General features: G+C 42.8%; 1 protein-coding gene across 6 annotated transcripts in view; it reads right to left on the minus strand.

Annotated features, from left to right (window-relative positions):
* LOC135109600 (uncharacterized) overlaps window positions 1–27,463 on the minus strand; it is a 149,035-nt gene that overhangs the window by 24,389 nt on the left and 97,183 nt on the right. For all 6 annotated transcript variants that reach the window (XM_064021024.1, XM_064021022.1, XM_064021025.1 and 3 more), the window contains one exon: window positions 19,508–21,909. In XM_064021024.1, coding sequence (XP_063877094.1) covers window positions 19,508–21,870 — 2,363 coding nt within the window. In that variant the 5' untranslated portion in view covers window positions 21,871–21,909. The remainder of the gene's footprint in view (window positions 1–19,507; window positions 21,910–27,463) is intronic.

Consider the following 27,463-nt stretch of genomic DNA (forward strand, 5'->3'; position numbering starts at 1 on the left):
TGTGACCAACTTCCTCTTCACAGGAAAGCCGACACTCACAATGAGGAAACGGCGACGCGGGGAAAGTGAGTGTTGCCAACTGCGACTATACAGGCCTAACGGGCTGAGATGGTTCTTCGTCCTCTGGAGCTAGCCTCTGTGGTTGGCAGGTCCTCTAACAGAGACGTATATGGGCGGAGGATTTGGCGGTTCCTCCACCAGACACGGTCACTAGTCATCTTGACAAGGAAGTCACGGCACTTGCCAATTCCCATGACAGTGCCAACATTATACCAGCGCTTCATAGTCGGTTAATGGACGCGGACTACAGCATCAAGTTCGAACAGTGGGAGAGGTCAGACGCTTGCGTCATAACGGACCGTATCGTCTCGTAGTCGATCACAACTCACTGCTCTGACGTGCCACTCCTCCTTGAAAGCGTTGGCATGAGCAGGGACACAGGGGCGAAGAGGATGGCCATAGAAAATCTAGGCTGGTGAACGGCAAGCATGATTTAGGGTGTTGTGAAGTTCGAGGAGACCCCTGTCAAACTCCCCGCAGTCAATATTGCCAAAGGGGGCCACTTTCTGAATGAGCTTCTTAACTGACTTCACGGTAGCGTTTCTGTGGCCGTTCGACTGCAAATAGTGGGGCGTAAACATGCTACAACTAACTCCCTAATGTTCAAGGAAGGCAGCGAACTCCAAGGTGGTGAACCGAGAGCCTCCATCGGTGAGAAGGCGAACCAAAACACCCAGGTCTCTGAAGAGGTGACAGAAGTGCCGGATGGTCGTGGAAGAGATCGTGTCTGCGCTACATAACATGACGACAATCCAGCCAGACAGTCGGTCGGCGACTACAAGAAAGGATTCCTCGCAGTAGGGAAGAAATCAGCCAACACTGACTCGAAGAGCCTGGTGGGGTTGTTGTCGCACAGGTGAGGCTTTTGTTCCTGGCTTGGCTGCATCACTTGACACGACTCGCAGGAACGAATGATGTTCACGATATCTGCGTCGATGCCAGGCTAGTACACTGCCTATCACGCACGGCGTTTCGTAGCATCGGTTCTGCAGTGACTGCCGTGCAGGCGGGCGAGGACGTGACGGTAAAGAGCGGCTGGGACCTCGCAGTAGAGGTCGTCAGTTACTTTCCAGTATGAACGTAGAGTGTTGGGCAGGGAATAGCGGTCACTTGGAAATCCCTGCCTGACATGGTGAGGGAACTTGGTGAGGGCAGGGTTATTTTGGCCTGCACTTCGGTTTTCTTCTAGCGCTGGATCTCCGGTAGTAACTGTGATAGCAAGGGACTCGACAGATCGTACTGTGACGATGCTCCTGATGGAGAAACTAGTCAAGGGTGTCGTCGTCGCTAGTCGGGGTGTTCACTGGGAAGCGTGAGAGGGCATCGGGGTTGCACAACTTCTTGCCTGGGCGCCACGTCGCTGTGAAGGGGAAAGCCGCGATCTTCTCCTTTAAGCGCTGAATACGTGGGTTGTTGATAGTGTCCAGCGAATAGCTGTTGAGTATGGAAACCAACGGACGATGGTCGATGATGAAGACGAAGTGCTGCAAGCCTGTGAGATAAAATTTGCACTTCTTCATCGCCTACACTATTACTAACAATTCCAGCTCAATGTGGCGTAGCGTAGCGGGTCTCAATGTCAGTAAAAAAGTGGGAGCTGCAATGGATGAGACGGATATGTCCTCCCCCATTGTCTTGAAGGAGGACGTATCCAAAGCCGCACAAGAATGAAGAGTGTGTGTTTAGAACGGTCGGAAGGGCAGGGTCGAAGGCTGCAAGAACAGATGGACTGGACAAGGCTCCCTTGACTCGCTCGAAAGCCTGGTAGTTTTCTGCAGTCCACACAAATGCTCTCTTTGGGCTCATCAACGGGCTTAGTGGGGCAGCAGCGGTAGAAATCTCAGGTAAGAAGTCGGCCAACTGATTCACAAGACTCATGAATGACCGCTGGCGTGACAAAATCCGTGATGGCAGGTACTTTTTCTGTATCTGCTGCGATGCCGTCATGAGAGAGCTGGTAGCCACAGGATTAGACTGCTGGGGCAGCCAGAACGAACTTCTCTGTGTTCAGGGTGATGCAGTGGGATCTGTAACTTGCCAGGACATCGTTGACACGGCATAGGTGCGTAAGATAGTTCTCGTCATACAAGAGGAGGTCATGTTCACATACTGCACCACTCCCTGGAGCACCACCTCACTATGTCAACAGAAGGCATCTCCTGTGGCAGCAAAGCCAAAGGGGCCTGTGCGGTAGCAACGGCAGTACAGAGTGATGAATGTCGTCATCTGCAGGTCTTCTTCGGCCAGAGGAATCTTCCATTATCCACATAGAGCATCTACTGCCATGAAGTACTTGGCAGTGGGGTCGACGCTTCTTACGGCTGTGAACGGCGTCCGTGATGGGTGCATGGTATGGGACACTTGTCTGTTGAGTCTTCTACAAGTCGGTGGTGATGCGTATGCCTCCACCGGGCTTTGGGATGACCACCATTGGGTGGCACCAAGAAGACGGATCTTAACTTGCAGGAGTGATAATACTTTCTGCCACCATGCTAGCTCAGCCTTCACTGGTTCCTGATATGTCTGGGAAATCAGCCGTGGAGTATGGACAGGAAAGGAATGCGCGTCCTCCCTTAGATGAATCCACACAAGTGACATCGGTTGCAGTGATGCATGCTGCAAATCGGCCTTCTTCACAAGAACGTCCGCGTACTTCCATAGGAAGTACTCCTTGGCATCAGTAGGAGACGTGTTGACACAAAGTGGGAGTGATGACGACGGTGCTGGAAGTGAGGCATCTGGGGTGGCATTTCTCGACTCCCTGACCCTGTTGACGGTACTGCAGGCGTGCTTCATATGCTGCAGGAAATCTTAAGGTGTGATGCCAAGTACAGTACAGTGCTGCCAGGTAAGTAGGGTTTCGAATTATTTAATTTATTGCACCGCAGGATCGCGGTTATATGGCGCCGCTGGAAACTTTTAAAAGCGACAAAGATTGCAGTTCTTTAAATATCGGTATTAAAAACAAAATTATAGCTGTGGTAAAAATGTTTAAAGACCTCTATAAAAGTAAACATAAAAAAATGAAATGGGGATTGCCCATTTGGCGGGAGTAACTATGACTTCTGGAGGGCCCGGGATGGTGTCATGCCGTGACTCGTCATCTTACGAAGTGGGAAGGGTTCATCGAGTCTAAGGACTAGGCAGCACCCCGGGAACGTTTTTGTTGGGATTGAGGAGGAAGCAGAGTTGTTAGTATGTGTGTGTGAGAGCTAGTCTTGGGAGTCGTTCGTGGGTGAGAGTCCATGGCGGCGTAGACTTCAGCAATAGGGAGAGGCTGTGATTGTCTAGAAAATCCTTGATAATTAATAGGAAGAGATCAGGTGACAAGATAGAGCACTGAGGATCACCACTGTGAATAGATTTAGGAGAAGAGTGACCGTCTAACACGACAGCAATAAAATGGTCAGAAAGGAAACTTTAGATGAAGTTAGAGAGAGAAGGATAGAAGCCGTTGGATGGTAGTTTGGAAATCAAAGCTTTGTGTCAGGTGTGGTCGACATTGCGATCAGATAAAAGGTTGTGAAGTGTTTATGAATCTTCCTGTTGAGTATAGATTAAAAAGAAAAAAAAAACTTCAGATGAGCAAGAAATTAAAGCAATAGGACAGTAGTTTGAGGAATTAGAGCGGTCACCCTTTTTAGGAACAGGTTGAATGTAAGCAAACATCCAGCAAGAAAAAAAGGTAGATGTTGACAGACAGCGTTGAAAGAGTTTGACTAGGCAAGATGCAACCATAGAGGCGCAGTTCCGGAGAACAATAGGAGGGACCCCAATAGGTCCAAAAGCTTTTTCCGTGGAAAACATCACTGCGAAGAATTTTAATAGTAGCATGAAGTAGTAAAAGAGCAGAGAAGAGTGAGGAACAAGCCCCAAATCGTCCAAGGTAGTTTTTAGCAAAGGTTTGAAGCAAATAGTTCAGCTTAGAGATAGAGTGATAGCAATGGCGCCACCAGGTTGAAATAAAGGAGGGAAAGAAGCAGAAGCAAAGTTATTGGAAATGTTTTTGGTTAGGTGCCAGAAGTCATGAGGGGAGTTAGATCCTGAAAGATTTTGACACTTTTTTTATTAGTTTTTAGCTAGTTGGAAAAAAAAATGGTATGGTTCCGGGTAGAAATAAAAAGCGCGTGAGATTCTGGTGATGGAAGGTTCAAATACCTTTTGTGGTCTTAAGAGTGTAAAGACAAGACTTAAGAACTGACCAAAGGGGTCTTCCACCATGGGAAAGAGCAGCAGGGGGAATGCGAGCTCCTGCATTGTACTTCATCATCACACACAGGGTGACGTCTGGAAGGCCTGGTCGACCATCCCTCGAGGATCAGAGGAATTTTTATATTTACCCATGAGCTCGTTATAAAAATTAAATGATTCCAGTTGTCAAGGGAGTCCGCCTACCGGAATTACGAGGGGGCGAGCACTAGTCACCGTGAACGGGGTACCTGGTTCCCATGGAGGCCACTCATTTTAAATAGATCACTATAATGTCGGCACCTGTGGCAGGTATCACCTCCATCTCGCTCGACTTCCCACCGTAAATGCCAACGAGACATGATAGGAGGTGTGGGCTTGCCGTGTGTGTTCGACTGGACTCTTTGTACAGTGTGCGCTGGCAACTCTGGAGTCATGGAGCCCACTGACAGTGACTAAGCTCTCACCACGTGGACGGTGGAGCGACAGGCGTTTCTCTTTTTTTTTTTTATCTTTGAAGGTTTCGGCTTCGAGGAGTGGTGACTCATAGGCTTGGAAGGTTTGCAGAGTTTCTCATAATGTCCGTAGCGGCAGTAGGCGTTACACTGGCCAGTTCTGGCTGGACATTTTTTTTATGAGTGGCCAGTGCCCTGGCGTGCTGCAACCATGGCACACTTCCTTTGTAGTAGGGCAGCTCTTGGAGCCATGCTGTTTCTTGCTACACTTGTTGCAGAAAGAGGACGAAGTGGGTGCACGTACTTCTCCCTTAGCTGGACGTACTTCTCCTTTAGTCTTATGGTCAGCCTTTTTTTGCCTTTGTTGTACTGGGAGACAGAACGGGCTGCTGGAGGAGTGCAGAGCAGAGGCAGTAGTCCTGGTGGCCTCAAAGGGGCAGCATAGCGTCACAACATCGGCGAGTGTGGCTGCAGAGTCAAGAGCGATGATTTTCTGAGTAAACTCCTCGTACTACGCACCTGAAAGGATGCCGTGATTGAGCCATGCCGCCTCACATTCCTTAATGTGGGCCTTAAAGATGTCTTTATCCTCTGAAAGGCTCCTAAACTGAATGAAAAATCAGCAAAAGACTGTTCCATAGCTTGTTTGCTACAGGTGAATGCCGGGCGCCGCTCTGCCTCATTGCTGGATTGCTTTATGTGCTTCTGCAGCGTGTCCGACACTTCGTCGAGAGATGCTGCATAGTCAGGAGGACAATTAGCGTTTACTCCAGTACTCACTGCATCTCAAGTGACAAGCACATTCGTAACTGGATCAGCTGATTGCTACAGGGCATGCTTGCAATATCAACAAGAGTTGCGTAATCTTGCCACTTCACCAGCTCCATTCACGGAAGTGTTGATACGTAACGTCGGAAGACAAGGGGGGGTGGGCACTGCTTTGGTGGGGCCGCAGCAAGACGCGCCAAAATATTCCCCGTGGTAGCAAGTTTGCGTGGGTGGAGGTAGGGGGGGGGGTAAGAACATAAGAACATAAGAAATAAGGGAAGCTGCAAGAAGCGACCAGGCTTACACATGGCAGTCCCTGTTTGAAATATACCTACCTATTTCTATCTGTTATCCCCATCCATTGACCTGTCAAATCTTCTCATAAAGCTCTCTAATGTCCTAGCACTAACAACATGATTACTGAGTCCGTTCCACTCATCTACCACTCTATTTGTGAGCCAATTTTTTCCTATCTCCCTCCTAAACCTAAATTTTTCAAGCTTGAATCCGGTATTTCTTGTTTTACCCTGGTTGCTGATCCAAAGAATTTTGCTTACATCCCCCCTTGTTATAACCCTTATACCACTTAAAGACTTCTATCAGGTCCTCTCTTAACCTACGTCTCTCTAAAGAATGTAACTTTAACAGCTTCAATCTCGCCATGTAAGGAATACTCCTCATCCCCTGTATCCTTTTAGTCATTCTCCTCTGTACTGATTCTAATAGACCTATATCTTTCCTGTAATAAGGGGACCAGAACTGCACAGCGTAGTCTAGATGAGGTCTGACCAGCGCCAATTATAACTTAAATATTACTTCCGGCCTTCTACTTTTAACACTCCTAAAAATGGATCCTAGTACCCTATTTGCCCTGTTTCTGGCCTCTATGCATTGTTTTCCTAGACGGAGTTTAGAGCTAACTATAACTCCTAAATATTTCTCGTACCATGTACCTACCAGAGTTTGGTTGTTTAATGTGTACCTACTGTGTGGGTTTCCTCTACCTACGCTAAGTACGAGTACTTTACATTTATTTATATTAAATTGCATTTGCCATCTGCCCGCCCATTCATTCAACCTATCTAAATATGCCTGCAAGGCGATGGCATCCGATTCTGACCTAATTAATCTACCTATCTTTGTGTCATCAGCAAATTTACTAACATCACTACCAATTCCACTATCCAAGTCATTGATATATATATTAGAAATAACAATGGCCCTAATACTGATCCCTGTGGCACTTCACTAATTACATGACCCCACTCGGATTTCGAGCCGTTTAATGCAACTCTCCGTCGCCTGTCGCTAAGCCATAATCCTATCCAGCCCTAAACTTTCTCAGGAGCCTTTGATGAAGTATCTTGTCAGATGCTTTACTAAAGTCCAGATATAAGATATCATAATTATCTCCATTATCTACTACCTCGTACACTTTACTGCAAAAACTTAACAAGTTTGTCAAGCATGACTTCCCCTTCGTGAAGCCATGCTGTGACTGATTTATCAAGTTATAAATGTCAAGTCTAAATATAAATAAATAAATAAATAATATAAATAAATAAATAAATATCAAGTCTAAATGTTCTCTAATGTTCCTCGTTATTATTGACTAATATTTTACCTACAACTGAAGTTAAGCTGACAGGTCTATAGTTAGACGCTAAAATTTTATCTCCTTTCTTAAAGATGGGTACTACATTAGCCGGCTCCACATTACTGGTACTTCACCTGACTGAAGTGATTTCCTAAAGACAGAAACTAACGGCTCACTAATAGCCTCTTTGCATTTCATCTGGTCCTGGTGTCTTGAACTTTTTTAGCCTATCTATCTCCTGTTCCACTCTCTACCTAGTTATGGAGATATCTGTCAGTTTCTCATTTTCATCTGCTCTAAACATATGTTCACTACTTGGCATATCCTACATGTTTTCCTTGGTAAAGACAGTTAAAAAATACTCATTCAGAATTTTAGTAATCTCCTTCCCAGAACTAACCAGCTCCCCATCTGCTGCCTCTAATGGACCTATAGTATCCTTATTCTTCGTCCTGTATACCTGATAAAATCCCTGTTTACCTGATAAAATCCCTATATACCTGATAAAATCCTTGTATATCTGATTCCCGCGCGAGACGCATCAGCAAGGCCTTGGGACGAGCGTTATCTTCTCGCCGGAGTTCCTCGAGGCGAACTGTGTCCTACTGCCACTGTTTTTCCCGTCCGCATCTTTCCGCCTCCACTCCACGCTTTGTGTCTTACCAGATTCCGAGGAGGGCAGAAATATAATATATTTACCCACGGAGGCCTTGCTCGTAACGCAAGCATGTCAGAGGAAAATGAACAATGCCAAACGCTTCACTGGGCACAACACTACACTGGACCTTGCTCACGACACTTAAGCACCACATGTGGCACTGTTGACGCATTACACTGTCGACTTGCCGGCTCCGGCTCCTCTTTCCTCATGTACAAGTAGTCAGTGTGCCATGTGCTGGAATCACGGAACTCAGTGTGCGGGATGTCCTGTCTCCCAAAGTATTGCAGCGTAGGGGAAGGACAGGAACACACAATGTAACATAGGTCCTTATATAACAAAGAGGTACATGGGCCAGGCTGCAAGAAGTGTGACTAGCTTCCTCTTCACAGGCAAACCGGCACACATACACTGAGGAATCGACGATGCGGGGAAAATGAGTGTTACCAACTAGGTAACTAGGTAATACATGCACATGCACGTGCCGCTTCCTCTTACATCTTATTTTCGTACAATATTATCAGCCTAGGAGGGCAAAAAGTTTGGTTTAGAAGATCACTGACATTGACTGGGTGAAAGCACTGTTAATAGATTTAGGAGAAAAACAGTGACCGTCTGCCACAGCAGCAATAGAACGTTCAGAAAGGATACTTGAGAGGAAGTTAAAGAGAGAAGGATAGAAGCTGTAGGAGGATAGTTTTGGAAAGCAAAACTTTGTGCCAGGGGTGATCGACATTGCCGTCTCGTATATTGTAATCTGGTGTGCTATGTCATGGAGATCTGTGACAGGAGGGTACGGCTGGCGTGGTGGTAATTAGGTGGGAGCTAGATTAATGACGCCAATATTTGTTTCCATTGTAACTTATAAGAAATCCGTGTCGTAATTGTCATTTTGCGTTTCAGGTGTTCCTTGGCTAGTATTGATCTGTCGTGCATTCGTGACATGTCGTGACATTGATCTGTCGTGCAATACATTGCTGCAGCTGCCGACGGAAGTGATATTATATTCCTGTACTTTGATTGTTTCTAGAGATTTTAGCCTGTCATTTTATATATATATATATATATATATATATATATATATATATATATATATATATATATATATATATATATATATATATATATATATATATATATATATGTACATTGTGTTATCTGACTGTTATGGGGTCCATTTTGAAACTGAGTAAAGAAAAATGACTGTGTTATTGTGAGAAGTGTTTGATCCTTTTTTTGCTTGGGAGTCATGAAGTCATGAATTCCATCCCTTTACTCTCTTTACTAACGACTCAGCTCAGGCTGTCTTGTTGATAATTTACTTTTTTTCTTTCTTCTTCTTTTGACTATGATCCTGGAGGACATCTTAAAATGGGATGGATATGGCACCCCTAAATGGACGGCAAACTAGGTTACCCGCCCAAGTCAGTAAAGCTATGCAAGGTATTAAATTTTGATGTGGACAGAAACAAAGGCTTACGTAAGCTCTGTAGTTTACAATCTACACACACACACACTCACACACACACACACACACACACACACACACACACACACACGCACACACACACATACTAGTGAAGTTTATGAAGGAAAGATACTACTACTATTACTACTACTACTACTACTACTATTACTACTACTACTACTACTACTACTACTACTACTACTACTGCTGCTGCTGCTGCTGCTGCTGCTGCTGCTGTTGCTGCTGCTGCTGCTACTACTACTACTACTACTAACTTGTACTACTCCTACTACTACTAGTAGTAGTAGTAATACAGAAAAAAAAAAAAACGATCTCCATCTAGATTCCACCGGAGCTGGTTCGTGAATGAGACAAACTATCCCTCAAAACACAGTCCATTGGCCCTACCCTCGCCAATGAGAGTGATCGACTCCACTCTTTATTACCTGTATTTACAAAATACATACTAATAATATTACCTTAAATCTTACCGTATAACTATTCTATAATCACATATCCATATTATCTATACTTAACCCACTCTTTACTGTTGTGGCCTCGTAGTCGAGGCGAGTCCCATGTCCGTGGGTGTGGGACGGGAGGGAGTTTCTAGTACCCCTGAGACACGGGATGGCAGACATCAGCAGGGAGAACGAGAGTTTTGAATAGTTGCACCTAGTCTCAGGGCCCATCCCGAGGGAATCATGAAGGCCAGGGGCGTGAAGCTGCCCAAATCCATATGCTGGATCCTCTCCCCATAAGTCCTGATCTTCTGCTCGTTTTTTTGTTGGGCAACTTCCGGCGGTAGCATGCGGCCATCGGGTCGAAAATGATGATGTCCATGAAGGTCTTGTATCCTCTTATCCAAACCCCACTCGAACCTCGTTGGTGATGGCTGTCCTCTTCCGCATGTGCTCACCACTCAGTAGAGCTGGTTCGGTGGAGACCTCACGGCACACCGTGAACGTATTGGTTGTTAGATCTCTCACCTCGTCGTGCCTGATACACACAAATTCCCCTTTTTTACGTTATGGTGTGGTTGACACTGTTAGGGGGATCCATAGGCACAAGTGTTAGGGATTCTCTCCACTGGCCAGCCATACCTCACAGCCACGACGTCTACAAATTCTTGTTTGTTCAGACTAAAGCTCGTTGCTCTAATTGGTAGCGAAGCTAGCCAGTAGGATGCTCATTTCTTGTGTGATGTGGACTTCTCTAAGGATATCAGCAGGCAAGATGTTGTTCTAATATGTCCTGCGCTCGTTGTCTGTCTATTGAGATTTTCCTCTCTTGCTCAGTGATCGTACTCTGGTCTGTTTCCCCATATGCGTCCTGGTCTATGATTTTTCTTTTTTTTTTTGTGAAGGATCTAGTTAGTTGGATGTAGTTGAGATGTTCTACATCAGCCAGTTTATCGGAGGATATAATAACCATCCCGCCCAGTCTTGGTGGAAGTGCAAGCAAAGCTCTCTCAAGGGGGGTGGGAGGTGTTCTTGATGGAGTTCTTCAGCGGCTTAAGCAGAGGTTTGATGCCTGGGATGGTGCGCATGATAAAGCTCCATCTGTGTTGCAAGCCAAGCGTGTAGGCTGCGTCACTGTGGTCACTTCATCTTTTATGTATTCCTTGAATATTCCAATCACAACACCCAGGTGTCTCTCTCCGTCCTTCGTCACAGTGACCCCACTGCCACTGAAAATTTCCACTACATTGTCATAAAAATCGGATTTGACAATAAGGACGTACTTCGTGGCATTAGGTGTGTATTATATAGTCAGGCTATTGTCACTCACTAGGTCCCACCACTCCTTAGGTCATCCACGTGTGCCATTTGCTTCACTTGTGTTTTGTCATACGAAACATACTACCACTACTATTACTACTAATACTACTATTACTATTACTATAATGATGTTGAAAAAAATACTGATAATAGTAATTATGATAATAATGATGCTTCTACTACTACTACTACTACTGCTACTACTACTACTACTACTACTACTGCTACTACTACTACTAGTACTACTACTACTACTTAAGTGTACTTCAGGCTGTCAGGGAAGATACACGTTTGTCACTTTCTCCCAGCCACTACTCATGCCATCTGTGAGAGGGAGCGGACGGACGAATTGCACTCTTCTCTGTGACAATGGCTGATAATTACGTGATGAACAGTCTTCTGTGTTTTATCCACGCGGTAAGGTCTGACTACCCTAATGAGACACTTTTTTTCATATAGTATTTACTCGTTTTATTGCTGTGAAGTGAAAAAAAAAAATGTTGCTTTCTTTGTGAGGATTTGGTGTTGCGGAGTGATCCTGAAAGAAAGAAAAAAAGAGGTGTTGGACTGTTATGAACACCTCGTCAAAGAGAAAATTTCTACCAGGTTTGTGACGGATTCACAAAAAAAAAAAAAAAAAAAAAAAAAAATCCTTCCATCGTCCTCGACAAGTTTGGACCTTTATTAACCAATCTCACTGAGGATATAACAATTGTTGACATGAAGATTGAAGTAATTAACAGTGCCGACACCATACGTGATCTAAAAGTCACCACAGACTAAGTTCATGTAATAATAAAATAATGTATGTACAGGGGGGGTGGGGAAATACTTAACATTTATCCTAAAGCTAAGTCTAATCTAGAAGGGAAGTATTATAGATTGATGGCTCGCACCATGGTGGGAATCGCGCTGAGTACGTGCGCGGCGGCCTTTAGGGGCGTTATCTTGTTGTGGTGTCTCGTGGCACGGACCGGGCGAGGCGCGTCAGGTGACAGCATGTGTCTGAGACGTGGATGATGCAGCACTCTCCTTCCAAACTTCTCCAGAGCCTCTTGGTGCCTGGTGGATAGTTTGGACAGACTCAGAGTGGTCAGGGCTTCATCATAGGTGGTGTAGGCAGGGTCAAGGATGACTCTGCACGCCCTCTTCTGCACACTCTCCAGCTGTAGCTATTGAGTGTGTGTGAGGGAGGAGGACCACGCTGGGGAGGCATACATGAGTTTGGGGAGGATGAAGGTGAGGTAAACCCCCTTTAACTCGTCTGTCGGCGTCCCCAGCGACCTGAGTCTGCGCAGCATGTACAGCGTGTAGGTAGCGGATCTTACGGTGCTGGCGAAATGCTGCTTCCAGGTCAGCTGGTCGTCCACCGTGATTCCGAGAAGCTTGGCACATCGGACCATCTGGAGGGGGGGAGGGCCCACTGTGGGCTAGAGAGGGGGCACTGATACAGAGGAGGTACATAAATGCATCACCACAGTTTTGCTGTGGTTGATGGTCATCCTGCTCTCTGTCCACGTCTGCAGTCGCTCCAGAATTGCTTGCAGTGGCGAGTAGTCCGGGTTCTTGTTTGGAAACCGGGACGCCTACGGTGCAGTCGTCCACATACTTCCAGCAATGGGGGGTGTCAGTAAGGGTGTCGTTAATGAGGAGGAGGAAGCATAGTGGACCCATCTTGGTCCCCTGGGGACCCCATATATCAGCTGTTGGATATTAGAGACAGATCCCTGATAGCGAACCCCCTGACGCCTCCCTGTGAGGAAGTCGGCTAACCAGGTTAGGAGAGAGACCCAGACTTATTGCCTTGCTGATGACAATAGTGTGATCAACAAGATCACAGGCTTTTTTGAAGTCCACAAAAATAACAGCTAGAGGGGTGTTTTGCTTGTCCAGGTGGATGTGGATGAATTCAAGGAAGCTGGTCAGGTAATGGGAGATGGAGGTGGCTTTAATATTTCCAAACTGTCTGATATCCACGGTATTACAAATTTTAGTGTAGGCCCAGTCATACACAAAATCTTAACAAATAAGGCTAGCGATGGGGGTGATAGAGACTGGCCTGAGGTCATTGAGTGACTGTGGACTGTGGAAGTTTTGGGGATGGGGATGACGTAAGATATCTTCTAGTCCGCAGGGCAAGAGTGTTAGGAGAGAGAGGCGTTTATTATAGAGCATAGCGGTGTTGCTAGCTCCGCAGCAAACTCCTTGTAAATTTTTATAGGAAGGTCAGTGGGTGTGGTGGATTTTGGTTTGAATTTGACTATTCTCTTAAAAACATCCATCGCCTGGACAGTGGGGGGAGGGGAGAGAGCAGGAAGATAGGCAGGAAGCAGAGTGGTGTGGAGGGGAGGAAAGGTCTAACAGATAGCAGCAAAGTGATCGTTTATCTTCTGAGCCGTGATATTAGCAGGAAGGTGCGAGGTGCAAGGAAGAGATGAAGTGTGCTTTTGTAGGCCACACAAAGCTTTGATCTTAGCGTACCACTGTCTGTTGTTGGCCAGCTTGAGGTGGAGTATCTTGTCTAGGTAATAGCTCGCCTTGGCAGCCTTAATCTCCCTGATCACTCTGTTTCTTAGTTTCCTGTACAGGACCGGGCAAGAGTGGAACGCCCAGGTCTGCTGATGCATGAGTCTTTTAATGCGGGACGTCATCGAGGGGGCATCAGACGGGTGCACTGTACGCTCTTGGCTGGGAAGTAGCGGTGGAAGGCTTTTGTGGTGATGGTGACGTAATTGTGACATTTTAAGTGGAGGTCCTCCACATCCAGCACCTCGGTCCACGGGTGTTGTGTCACCCAGTGCCCAAACTCCCTCATGGCTGAGTCAGGCATGGGTCCTAGTGACAGCTGGCCGGGGGGTCGAGGTGGTGGGTGTGGGTGTCCACAGTATGGAGAGGTGGATGCTCCGTCCCATGTGGGGCGAGTACTGCTGGCCCAGGTCTGTCAATATAAGGTCGAGGATGGCTTGCTGGTGGGTGGAGAAGTCCACGACCTGGGTGAGGTGTAGCTGGTGTAGGATATCGCTGATATCTAATCTGTTAAAGTCCCCACAGATGACCAGCTTAGCGGCAGGATACTTCACCCTCAGGGCATCAACAGTGTCAATGATGTGAATGGTGAGTAACTGTGCTGTGGTGGCTCGTGGGGGGTGGTGCACGACGCACAAGATGATGGAGGCTGTGTTGCTGGGATGGCAGGGGGGCGTAATTCTCACCCACAGGGCCTCTACTCCGGCAGGAATATTGACAGGGAAGTGTGAGGGGCTGAGGGCAGAGCGGCACAAAACGGCCACTCCCCTCCTCCTCCCCCGCATCCTGTCCTGAGGTGATGGTAGAGCTCGTAGTCCTGCATTGTGCACACCTCAGGAACAATCTGCCACGCCTCAGTAACCGCCACAATGTCCGCACAAGTAGAACTCACCGTCACAATCAATTCGTCCATTTTCAAAGTGTTCATATTCCCTCTTCTCCACCCTGCGGTCTTCTCTGGCACTGGATGGGACGCACCACACTTTTACCTCCCCTCGATCCGCGGTTCCGAAATAGTTTCTTTGTCTTAAGGCACTGTTTCACGTTGGGCGGCGGGTAACCGGATCCTCGCCTACGACGCAGGAGGTACTGCACTGAAACACACATTATTCTTTATGTAACGACACACACTCTCTAAATGTGTTCTCAAGTACAACAATCTCACCAGTGCGAGCCTAAAACTAAAAACTAAAAGTTGAAAAAAAAAAAAAAACTAAGGGGGCGGGGAAGGCCAACAAGCTGGCCGAGGCTGCTCTAGAGCGCCTAAGGTCACACGTCCTTCCCGTGTGAGGTCAAGACGGTGTCTGCTGTAATAGGTGTTAATGAAACTGTGAAAGATATTACAGTCAGCGAATGTCATTTTCTTTATGATACGAATACCCAGAGGTTCGACGCGAATGAAGTCCTGAAACTGCAAACATCATCGCCGACGAGCATATGAAGCTGCAAACTCCACTCAGGGAAACGAGCGGTGCGAGGCCTGCTGCAGCCAGTTATAGTGAAGCAATCAAGAGTAGTTTGACTCCGAGTGGTATTCGCCGTTTCGATTGCAAGATGGCAGAAAGACAAGAGGCTGTTGAAGAGAGCCAAGTTCAAATTGAGTATCAAGAACGAGATGACAATAGAAGATTTAGTGGTAGGGCATCGAAATGAAGAAAAAGTCATACCTGAATGTGTAGCAGTGGTGTCTGATTCCTGCACTTGAACTGTTTCAAAGCGGATAAAGCATGATTTCCCAAGTCAGTAGAAGTCACAGTTCTCCATTGAAGCTACAAGTGAAAGCTAGGATCCAGAGCATTGATGAATAATCGTCAACAAGAAGAGGAAAAAACATATGTTGGTATAAAGAATTTGAGGAAGGACGCAGATATTGATTTTAAGGCTGCTAAGAGATTAATGGATTTTTTTTTTTATCAGAAGTGTAGACAATGGTCTAACATGCAAAGACCTAGATTATATTTGTGAGATATTTCTTATTAATGTGACCTCGGTCACTCTTTTACTGATTAGAACAAATTAATATAAGTAGTTTAAAGTCGCGTTGAATCTAAATGATAGGAAAAACTTAATCCAGATCTACAGCCAGAGAAGGTAGCTCAAAAAAAAAAAAAAAAAAAAAAAAAAAAAAAATAAAAAATATATATATATATATATATATATATATATATATATATATATATATATATATATATATATATATATATATATATATATATATATATATATATATATATATATATATATATATATATATATATATATAACAAATCCAAAACAGTAAAGCAAGCAATTTCATCTTAATTACGTTACTTTTTTTATATAACAAATCCAAAACAGTAAAGCAAGCAATTTCATCTTAATTACGTTACTTTTTTTTATCAAACTTTTTTTTTTTTTTACATTCTGTACCTCATGCACTTTTTGTAAGATTTTTATAAATTTTTACTGATAATGTTTTCGGATTTAATAAATTGTACTTTTTTACTTTTGCTCTCTGAAAAAAAAAAAAAAAGAATATTGATCTAATAAGGGGTCATTTGCTGACATTTGCTGAACATGATGTAATTTTTCTTCAGGAGACATTTACAGCTGATGAAAAGTTGGGAATTCTGGATTATGTAGATGAACGGTATAACAGCATCGGTGTCTGGGCAACGTATTCAGCTCGTTCCTATTCAGTTCTGGCGGACAGACCAAAAGGAGGGTTGGCCATTTTATGGCGGAAAAAAAAAAAATCAGTATTGAAATAACTATAATAGAAAAGAAGAAAATTAAAGAAATGTAGAAAACCCTATTATTCTTACCTCTATTTTTTTGTTACCTTTTGATTTTTAAGGATTTGAGGTGGTTATTATTAATGTTTACTTGAACAGTTATGTATGGGAACACCCTTATCTGTTTTTGAAAATTTTATGAATAATTTGGTGTGATGATTTATTCCTAATAGGTGATTTTAATAGAGACCCTTTCTCAGGAAGAACATAAATGCTCGAAGCATTTATGAAACGAACAGAAAATTATTGTGTTGATAAAGATCTACTGAATGATGATTCTTATACTTTCCCGTCTTACGGTAGTTCTGTTACAAAGTGTTTGAACCATTTGATGGGGAGAGGGCACAATTTCATTAAAGTGAAGAATGTCAAGGTGCTGTCTCATATCAATGGCTCTGACCATCTACCCAAGGAGGCTACAATACAATTTCATCCTGGTGTTCATCCCTCAAGGCATTTGTTCTGAGTCTGATGAGCATACTTACATTAACTGACATAAACTCAGCCTTCAGGATATTGATGAAATAAACTTAACGATAGATGTCACTATTGTCAATATGTGCTCTCTGCCCATCATGGTTGTTAAAAATTGGGTTGCAGACTAAAAGATAATTTGAAAAAAATAATGACCTTTACAATTTAAGTGTTCAAATCATTAATGATTCCTCACAGCATTATGTACAGAAATGTAAAAAGCACTGTAAGTTCAAAATAATCCCAGGTTGAAACAATCTAGTTAAAACAAAACATGAGATAGCGAAGGACACTTTGAATTGATGAGGCAAGGCAAACCGCAAGGTTGCCTGCTACACCAGAGGAGGCTGGAACACAGGAGGGTGCTCAAATATGCTCTAAATGAATGCAAAAATGACGAGCACAGTGAAATTTCTCTAGGGATAATGGATAAATTCAGAACCAACAATAAACATCATTTCTGAATGAAGTAAATGAAAAAAAAGACAGGAAAGTAGTTCGAATCATTCATGATAGATATGAGGATGAGCAGATAGCGGAATTGTTTAGTAAAGAAAAATTTTTGGAAGTGTAAACATAAATGCTGCTTTGGAGAAAAATGAATTGCACAAACGATTTTGGGCAATATGAAGAAAAATAAACTTTAATTAAGCACAGTCACTTAAAAAGAAAAAAAAATATTAATAAATTTAAATGCGGTTAAGATCATGACACCATACACTCCCAGTCCCCAAAATCTGCATCCTCCTCTCTCCTTCAGCCTATTTCGTCCTCCTTTAACACTTGCTTTATACACTGCTGCAGTGACTTCTCAAGAGCACCATCATTCCGATAATTTCAAATAGTGTAAACAGAATCTTACTGAATAAGCTAATTATTGGCCATTGATGTGCTCCTCATGCTTGCTTAAGGTGTCTGAAATTTTCATGATGGATATTCTTTCCGAAAAAAAAAAAAATTAATAAAAAAAAATATATATATATATATATATATATATATATATATATATATATATATATATATATATATATATATATATATATATATATATATATATATATATATATATATATATATATATATATATATATATATATATTCTTGCTTTTAGTCAGTTTGCGTTTAAGAGAGGTTCCTTCACAAGTGACGCAACCTTTCTCCTTAACGAAATTATGAAAAAAAAAATAAATAAAAAAAATAATAATATATAAAAAAAAATCTGCTTTATCAACATTCATTGATATTACAAAAACTTCTGGCAAGATAGATCATTTTATTCCGGGGCATAAGCTTTGAAGTAAATCTCTTCTAGTAGATGTTACCTTAATTTTAGTGCACTACATGAAAAATCAGAAAACCAATGTTAAATGGCCAACAAACTTTAGCAATTACCTTTTTATCAATAAAGGAGTAGGGCAAGGGGGAGTCTTTTTGTTATGTTTTTATATTGACGATATCATAAGAGACCTTCTTGCCACAGAGGTGGGCTGTATATATGGCGGTGTCCGATGCAACATATTGGTCTATGCGTTGATAGGGCAATGCTAGCTGAGGCAACTACGGACACACATAGTTTTTAACAGATTATTTTGTAAGAATCAAGCAGCATCGTTTGGATATTTACAAAACAAAACTAAATGACATGGTATTTACTTAGAATGATAATTTGCCCACACGGTCAATAGAACTTCACGGCGTCGCAGTGGAGATCGTGAAGACCTTCACATACTATGGCCATGTCATTTCTCATGATTTTTCAAGATAAACATGATATAGAGCATAGGCTGCATTCATTTTATAAGGCATTCAGTTTTGTATATAGGCGTTTTAAAGCCTTAAGCAAAAAAAAAAAAAAAAAAATCGTATTTTTATTTAATTCTCACTGTTTACCAGGATATGTATTGCCATTGTGGAGCCATCACTCAACACTGAACAGTCGTATTTTCAACACCTTTAAAGTAGCTTTCAATAACGCTCTATAAAGATTATCGGTGTGCCGTCATATGCCAGGAGCTGTTATTATTATTATTATTATTATTATTATTATTATTATTATTATTATTATTATTATTATTATTATTATTATCATTATTATTATTATCATTATTATTATTATTATTATTATTATTATTATTATTATTATTATTATTATTATTAAGATTATAATAACGCTAATAATAATAACGCTAATAATAGTAATGATGATGATGATAATAATAATAATAATAATAATAATAATAATAATAATAATAATAATAATAATAATAATAAAAATAATAATAAAAATACAAAAAATAACAACAACAATAACAGGAAAATAATAATAATAATAATAATAATAATAGTAATAATATTAAAAATAATAATAATAATAATAATAATAATAATAATAATAATAATAATAATAATAATAATAATGATAATAATAATAATAATGATAATAATAATAATAATAATAATAATAATAATAATAATAATAATAATAATAATAATTGTTATTATTATTATTATTATTATTAATATTATTATTATCATTATTATAATGATAATAATAATCACACACACACACACACACACACACACACACACAACACGCACACAGACACACAGATACACACACACACACACACACACACACACACACACACACACACACACACACACACACACACACACACACACACACACACACACACACACACACACACACACACACACACACACACACACACACACACATTTAAAGGTCTGTGTTTACCTGTTTATGGCGCGCAGCACTGTGTCTGAGGCGAATATGTGGCTCGGGTGCTCGTAATGGTGCCGCAGATACAACACACGGCAATGATGATCATTCAAGGCAAAAACATTCTCCATATTCACTTTTTCGTTCTCCAGGTGTAGTTCCATCGTTGTTACGGGTGTACGGGGGAGCAGTGCCGCAGCGCTGGCCAACTTATTGTCTCCTATCCTTACTGGGCCACGAGGAGGTTTTTTTGTCACATGAAGAGCGATGCCCTGCAGGAAGCTTTCATTATAATCCGTGTCTTCCACTAGTGATAGCCATTCATCCCATTCTACGCCTGTCTCTGCTAGCAGGTATATCACTTCCTTTATGGTCTCGGGACGTTTTGGGACCTCTTGTTCGCTTAAGAGTCCCGCCACGTGGCAGAAAAGGTTACGCAGACCCCGAGGTTCTAGAGGGTGTGTCTTTGGCTGAGCAGCGCCCTGAAGCAGGCTTCTAATAGCTCCTGGTTCTAGGAGGGATTCATCATGAAGGTGCTGCATGATATGTCGAGCGGCAAAGTATTCCAGCAGTCCTTTGTGTGGTGTGTAGTATTTCCTTTTAACTACTCTGTTGGTGATGGACGACCGCAGAGTGAAGAAGGCTCCAAGGATTTGGTGGCTTGGCAGATCCTCTCTCTTGCAGCAATCCGTCAGTCGTTTGATGTCCTCATCCGAGAGGCTCAATCTGTCTTGCAGGAGGCCTTGTAGTGCCATTTGGTACACCTCTTTCAGCACACTTTTTATCCTCGTCTTGAGGGTCTCTGGTTCGTTCTTCCCCCATGTGGGGTGCATGGATATTCTGTGGTGCAACTTTTCTGTGCACCACTCGTGGATGTGAGTGTACAAATTGTACTGGGTAGTGTTTTCCTTAATGCACTGGGGTTCGTCTTCAAACAATGTAACCAGAAATAATAGGTTCAGGGGAAGTTCAAACAACTGCATGTTGCCTTTTTTTTCTATGACCTCCCTCAACTTATCCTGGTTTGTGGAGGTGCAGTATTGCAGAGCAAAGCTCTGTCTATCAGCGACAGGAATTCCCTGCATGGATATCAGAGACTGCCGATAGTCCTGTCTCGTCAGGGCCAAGAACTGGTCCACTCGCTCCGGTCGTGAGGTGGCGAGAATATAAAAATCTGTGGCGTATTTACTTGCCATCAGAATGTCACTCACCAGCTGATCGGAACAGCTGTTGAGCTCGTCTAGTCCGTCAATGAGAAACAGCACTTTACAGTGCTTTAAAAAGTTCATGAGAGGTTCATGAAACACTAACAGACTAGATGGGAGGACTAAGCCCAGAAACGTCTCCAGAGTGGAAGCATCTTTGTCTCGGCACAGAATACGCAGGACGATCTCAAATTCCTCTAGATATGTGATGCGGCAGTCACCCTCTTTTTTGAGCCATTCGGACAAAATGAAAGTGAGTAGGGTGGTTTTGCCACTCCCGGCTACACCGCTTACCACAGCAAGTCGCGGCCTTTGGTCCTGGGCAGCCTGTGAGGGCTGGGAGCCCTGAAACTCTTCTCTTAAAACTTTTAACAGACCCAAACAGTCAATGTCAATATTCTTTGGTTGCTGTTTAAGAACAAGTTTTGAAAATATGGTTTGGATGTGGACCCGTTCTACTGGGGATCCACTAAGAAAGGACAGTGGGTCAAAATACTCATTTTTTTTGTAAAAATTCTTCAGGTGACCCACTGACACTTGTTTAAATAAATGGAGCCGTTTCTCAAAGCACATTTCTAATAAAACATTTTCAGTAAAGGCTTGCAATATATCTTGCATCTGCCTTGCTATGGTATTTATTACGTTTGTGGTCTCAACATCACAGACTCCATATTTGTCCTGGACAGCCTGAAGGGCTCTATTGAGGAGAATCTTGAGCTCCTGAACTTTGTCCAGGAACTGCTGATCATGTGTCATATGAGGCCTTTCATGCACACAAATGTTTCGTTCTTCTTTGATCTTAGTGATCAGGCCCTCCATCTCTCCATCATCTTGCCAGCGTGCATCACTGAGCCCTGCCACATCTTCGCAGGCTAGTCTTATGCACTTGTAGAGAAGTGATATATCAAAGCTTTGACACGAGGGATCTTCTGCAATATTTTTTTTCTCAAGGTTGGTAAAAGCCTTCCTCTTCTGTTCACCATTAAGTGCACGGTAATTGGCCGTTGAAGTGTGCGGGAGGTTCTTTAGGTGGTCCAAGAGGGTGGTGGAGGCGGTCTTCTTTGTGCCGCATTTCAGAGCGTAAGAGAGCACGGCTGCTCCCGGACCCTCCAAGATGCACAACAGCTTCAGACGCGGATAATCCACTGCCGCGGTGGCGGTGGCACTGGCCATGGCATTGCTCCTTCACCTGGGCTTCCCACATTCACTGCTCTGCAATGAAGTGGTTGGAACTCTGAGCTTTATTATACATATATATATATATATATATATATATATATATATATATATATATATATATATATATATATATATATATATATATATATATATATATATATATATATATATATAAATAGGGATTTCTTACGCCAAAATTACATTTTATGTGCAGAGTCACTCTGTGAACGCTACACTGGAGAATACTTGAGTCAATAATTTAAAAAGTTGCTTTAAAAATGGCACATTTCCTCAGACAAAGTCCAATGAATCATGAGGGATTCCGGTGCTAACGCTGTTTCTTTTTGCTGTTGACAACGTAGACTGTTCTTCTCATCAAGCATAGCTTGTCTTCTCAAAAATCGGTTATAGACCTCATTTCTAAATGCATGTCTAAAACCACGCACTTCAATCATTCAACAATGGCTCAAGAAGAATTAAAGAAAATTCAACTCAGAATAAATGTCCCTCCATTAGTTACTGAGGAAATCAGCAGAGCCTCATCATCAATCTCTGAAGTAATACCTGCTGTAAATACACTGAAAATGATGGCCAATGAATGAAAATGATGAACTTGCTCACCGATGAAAGCCCTGTCATAAAAAAAAAAATAATAATAATAATAATAAATGCATAAATAAATAAAAAAAAATAATGAAAAAAATATCCAAAGAGGTTTGATTCACTAGAAAATAACGACCTGCTCCCTATGGCCATATTTTTAGACCCAAGATATAAGGTAAAGTTTGTTAGATTTTAGTTTGTGACAGACAGAGTGAAGAACAGCATCACACATTTGTCTGAAGAAATTTGGTCCACTACACAAGAACAAATAATAACTAAGAAAAGCAAAAGTTCAAATGCATCTCGAACTTCTCAACCATCTACATGCAAAAATTTGCTTCAACGCTTTACGCACTCATTTCATCAAATATTAATGATGAAGACGACAACCCACTTTTACGACAGAGTCAGGAAATATAAAAAAAAATGTTATCGACAGGTATCACAAACAAAAAAAAAAAAAAAAAAAACACATTGTTGTGACTGAAGATCCCTTGATCTGGTGTTTAATGCATCAAGAAACTTATCTCATTATCTTTCAGTTAACGCCACTTTTCTTGGCTTGCCCTCCATCAAGTGGAGAAGGTAGTAGGCACCTACCAAAACGATAATTAATCCCAATGAAGTCTCAAGCCCTGGATCAGGGAGTGCTGTGAACTTATCATTAAACCTAGCTGTGATCTCATTGAACGTTTCCCTTTGTGTCTCACAACACAAAGGGGCAGTCACAGCCTGCCATCTAAAGACAACTCTGTTCCTCAACACAAAACTACAAGCACCTAATAACACACACACACTCTTCACTCAAAATATTAAAAATTATCATGGTGACTCTTACATCTGTCCCCATCTGGGGAGGTGACCACAAGTGTCCTCAGGTCGGACTGCCCTTCTGACAACCCTAAGTGTCTTGACACTCAACCCTCAACGTTAAAGGCTCGTTCACCTGGATGGTCAGTGAAGGGAGAGGAAAGCCAAAGTTGGTTGTGAACAATGAAGTCTCCAAGAATGAAGATCTCTGCAAAAGGGAAGAGAGTCAGAATGTGCTCCACTTTGGAGTCTAAGTAGTCAAAGAATTTCTTATAGTAAGTGGAGTTAAGTGAAAGGTATAACAACACAGATGCATTTAATTTGAGAGTGACTCTGTAGTTGTAGCAAGATGTTAGAAAACTCGGAAGATTCAAGAGCGTGGGCACGAGAGCAGGTTAAGTCATTGCGCACATAAACTCAACATCCAGCTTTGGATTGAAAATCAGAGTAGATAAAGTAGGAGGGAACAGAAAAGGAACAAATGTCAGTTGCCTTAGACACTTGTGTTTCAGTGAGGAAAAGAAGATGAGGTTTAGTAGAGGAGAGGTGGTGTTCTGCAGATTGAAAATTTGATTTATAACTTCGAATATTGCAGAAGTTAATGAAGAAAACAGTGTCAAGACTTAGGGTCGATACCAGAAGAGAGGTCCGACCTGGGGATATTTGTGGTCCCCTCCCCAGATGGGGACTCCGAAGCTGGTGTAGGATATTTTTTTTGAATTTTGAGTAAGGGGTTTGCGTGTGTGTAATTAGGTGCTTGTAGTTTTATGTGAAAGAAGAGGGTTGTCCTTAGAGGGCAGGCTGTGACTGCCCCCTTGTGTTTTGAGACAGAATGGGAAACATTCAGTGAGGTCACAGTTGGGTTTTATGATAAGTTCACAGCACTCCCTGATCCAGTGCCTTAGACCTCACTGGGAATAATTATCATTTCGGCAGGTGCCTACTGCCTCCTCCTGGCAATTGTATACTGGTATATTGATGCATAATTTATCTTGCAGCTAACTAGTCAGCTGTTCTATAAAGAAAAGGGGGTTACTGTTATTCCAACCAACCCTGCGGTCAGTGACGATGAGGAGGGCTATGACGATGATGACGATGTTATAGATCTCACCTTTACCCCAACCACCTACGATCTGGATATTTCAGGCACGAATCAACTCGGCCCTAGCTCAAGAAGGACGGTATCTCCAACCTCTTCAATGGAGGTCCGACAGGATGAGGACGACGAGGACAATGAAGACTATGTAGAGAAGAAGGAGGAGGAGGTTGCATAGCCACATAAGCCAGGACAACCACTTGGAAGAAAGTTGACATCAATAACCCATCCCTTCCTGAGTACGTACTCACTCCCTCTGAATACATCCAGTCTCTATTCCAGTACTTCAGCAAGCTCTTCAGCAAACAGGTCTTGGAGCACATAACCTATCAGACCAACCCGTATGCCATTCAGAAAGACATCATTATCACCTTCAATACTGCATTATATGAAGTGATGAATTTTGTGGCTATCCTCTTATATATGGGGATCATGCCAGCACCTACAGTTGAAGACTATGGAGCACAGGGTTCTTCAGGTTGCAAACCTCATGTCATCCAAGAGGTTCAAGCTTATGAAGAGGTTTATCCACTTCAGTAACTCTCAGATATCTGGCTCAATTGACAGATTCTTCAAAGTCCGGCCATTGTTTAGTTTCTTGAATACTACATTCAGGAGAGAGTCACAAACGCCCAGACAGTCTGTGGATTAAATAATGGTGGCCTATAAAGACAAGAAGTAGGTAACCTGAGGCACTACATCCAGAACAAGCCTGACAAATAGGGATTCAAGTTATTTGCCAGGGCTTCAGAGGATGGCTTCGACCACGACATCGTCCTTTACCATGGGGGTACTACGTTCGAGGTCTATGGTGTCTACCTGGCTGGCATAGGCTGGGTAGAATCACCAAAATAGTCTCTGTTCTGGCCAGAAAGAATATTTTGAGAAGTTGCTAAATGTAGAAAATGAGAGATTCATTAGAGATGATGGAGAACCGAATGAACAATTAATAGGGGAAGTGACAAGACAAGAGGTTGAAGGAGCACTGAAGAAAATGAAAAATGGCAAAGCAACATGGCCCGACGGAATACCAGTAGAAGTGTGGAAAGTCTTGGAAGGAGAAGGAGTGGACATGTTGCACCAACTGATCAGAAAAATAATGGAGAAGGAAGTTATACCAGAAAAGTGGAGAGAAAGTACCCTGATACCTATATTTAAGGAGAAGGGAGACATCCAGAGCTGTGAGAACTATCGAGGGATAAAGCTAATGTCTCATACCCTTAAAGTATTTGAAAGGGTGTTGGACAGTAGACTGAGACAAGTGGTGCGTATCGGACGGCAACAGATAGGATTTATGAAGGGATTTGGGACTGTCGACGGAATTTCCGCACTTCGACAGAATATGGAAAAACATCGGGAAAAGCAGAAAGTACTACATATGGTTTTCATTGACTTAGAGAAAGCGTATGATAGGATCCCACGGCAAGAAGTATGGAGAGGCCTGAGAAAAAGAGGAGTGCCAGAAAAGTATGTCAGAATTGTCCAAGAATGCTACAGGAATGTTACAACTAGAGTTCGGAGTACAGTTGGCACAACGGATAGCTTTCAGGTGAAAGTCGGCTTACACCAAGGATCGGCACTAAGCCCACTATTATTCAATATAGTGTTCGATGTCATAACGGAAAATGTCAGAGAGGAACCACCCTGGTGTGTATTATATGCTGATGACATTGTCTTAGTGACCGAAAGGAGAGGACAGCTGGAAAGAAAATTAGAAGAATGGAGAGTTGCTTTGGAAAGCAGAGGAATGAGGATTAGTAGGTCCAAAACTAAATTTTTTACGACGGATACAAGGGGCGATCAACAGGCCACAATTAGACTGAATGGTTGAAGAGAGTGAAAATATTTAAGTACTTGGGATCGATGGTAGACGAGACAGGGGAAATGGAAAAAGAAGTGAACTTCCGGATTCAGTGTGGCTGGAACAATTGGCGGTAAGTTTCGGGTGTGATATGCGATAGAAGGGTACCAGTAAGAGTGAAGGGCAAAGTCCACAAAGCAGTCGTTAGACCTGCTTTGATGTATGGGCTAGAAGCAGCACCTTTGAAGAAGATTGAAGAGAGGAAGATGGATGTAGCGGAGATGAAGATGTTGAGATGGATGGTGGGAGTCAACAGAACAGACCGAATTAGGAATAAGTACATAAGAGGAACAATGAAAGTAGTTGAAGTCTCCAAGAAGATCCAAGAGTCAAGGTTGAGGTGGTATGGACATTTGAGAAGAAGAGTTGGCGAAGACCACGTAGGAAGGGAGATCATGGAAATGGAGGTGGAGGGAGATAGAAGAAGAGGACGGCCCAAAAGAAGATGGATTGACTGCATAAACGGAGATCTTGGGGAGAAGAATATAAATCCAGAGATGGCAAACAATAGAAATACGTGGAGAAGGCTCATTCACAACGGCGACCCCGAATAGGGAAAAGCTGGGAAGAAGTCTCTGTTCTGGCCAGTACCATGTCATATTCATCCACCACTGCAATATTTACAGACAACTACTTCACAAGCCTGGACATTGTACGGTATCTCAAAGAAAAGGAATATAGGCATGCAGAGAATGCAGAGTTGGCAAGACTACACTCAAGACCATCAAGCAGATGGTAAAGAAAAGTACCCGAAGGGGAACAGTGGACTACACCACCAGTGATGGCGGGATCCTGGCCGTCAGGTGGAAGGACAACAAGGTTTTCACTTTGCTGTCAACTGACTTAGGGGTGGAGCTCATGTCTGGTATTAGCCGGTACTGCAGTGACACCAAGCAGAGAAAGAAGATAACCTGTCCTTCAGTCATCAAAAACTACAATGCCAACATGGGAGGCACCGATAAAAAGTAACATGTTGGTCCATCTCTTCCAAACACCTTTGAAGTATAAGAGATGGTATTTGCGCTTATTTGTTTATACCATCGATATTAGTGTCACCAGTGCCTGGCTACTGAACAGACGGGATTGCAAGGCTCTTGGTGAGGAATCTGGCCTGTCAAAGATTTCCGAATTCAAGTGTTCAGGTGTGGCAGCAGTGGGAAGCCAGTGACAAGTCGCCCACAGATAACTGTAACCTCCTCTATGCTCAGCACCACCGG

This window comes from Scylla paramamosain, chromosome 19 (genome assembly GCF_035594125.1).
Source record: "Scylla paramamosain isolate STU-SP2022 chromosome 19, ASM3559412v1, whole genome shotgun sequence".
In the NCBI taxonomy this organism is placed as follows: Eukaryota; Metazoa; Arthropoda; class Malacostraca; order Decapoda; family Portunidae; genus Scylla; species Scylla paramamosain.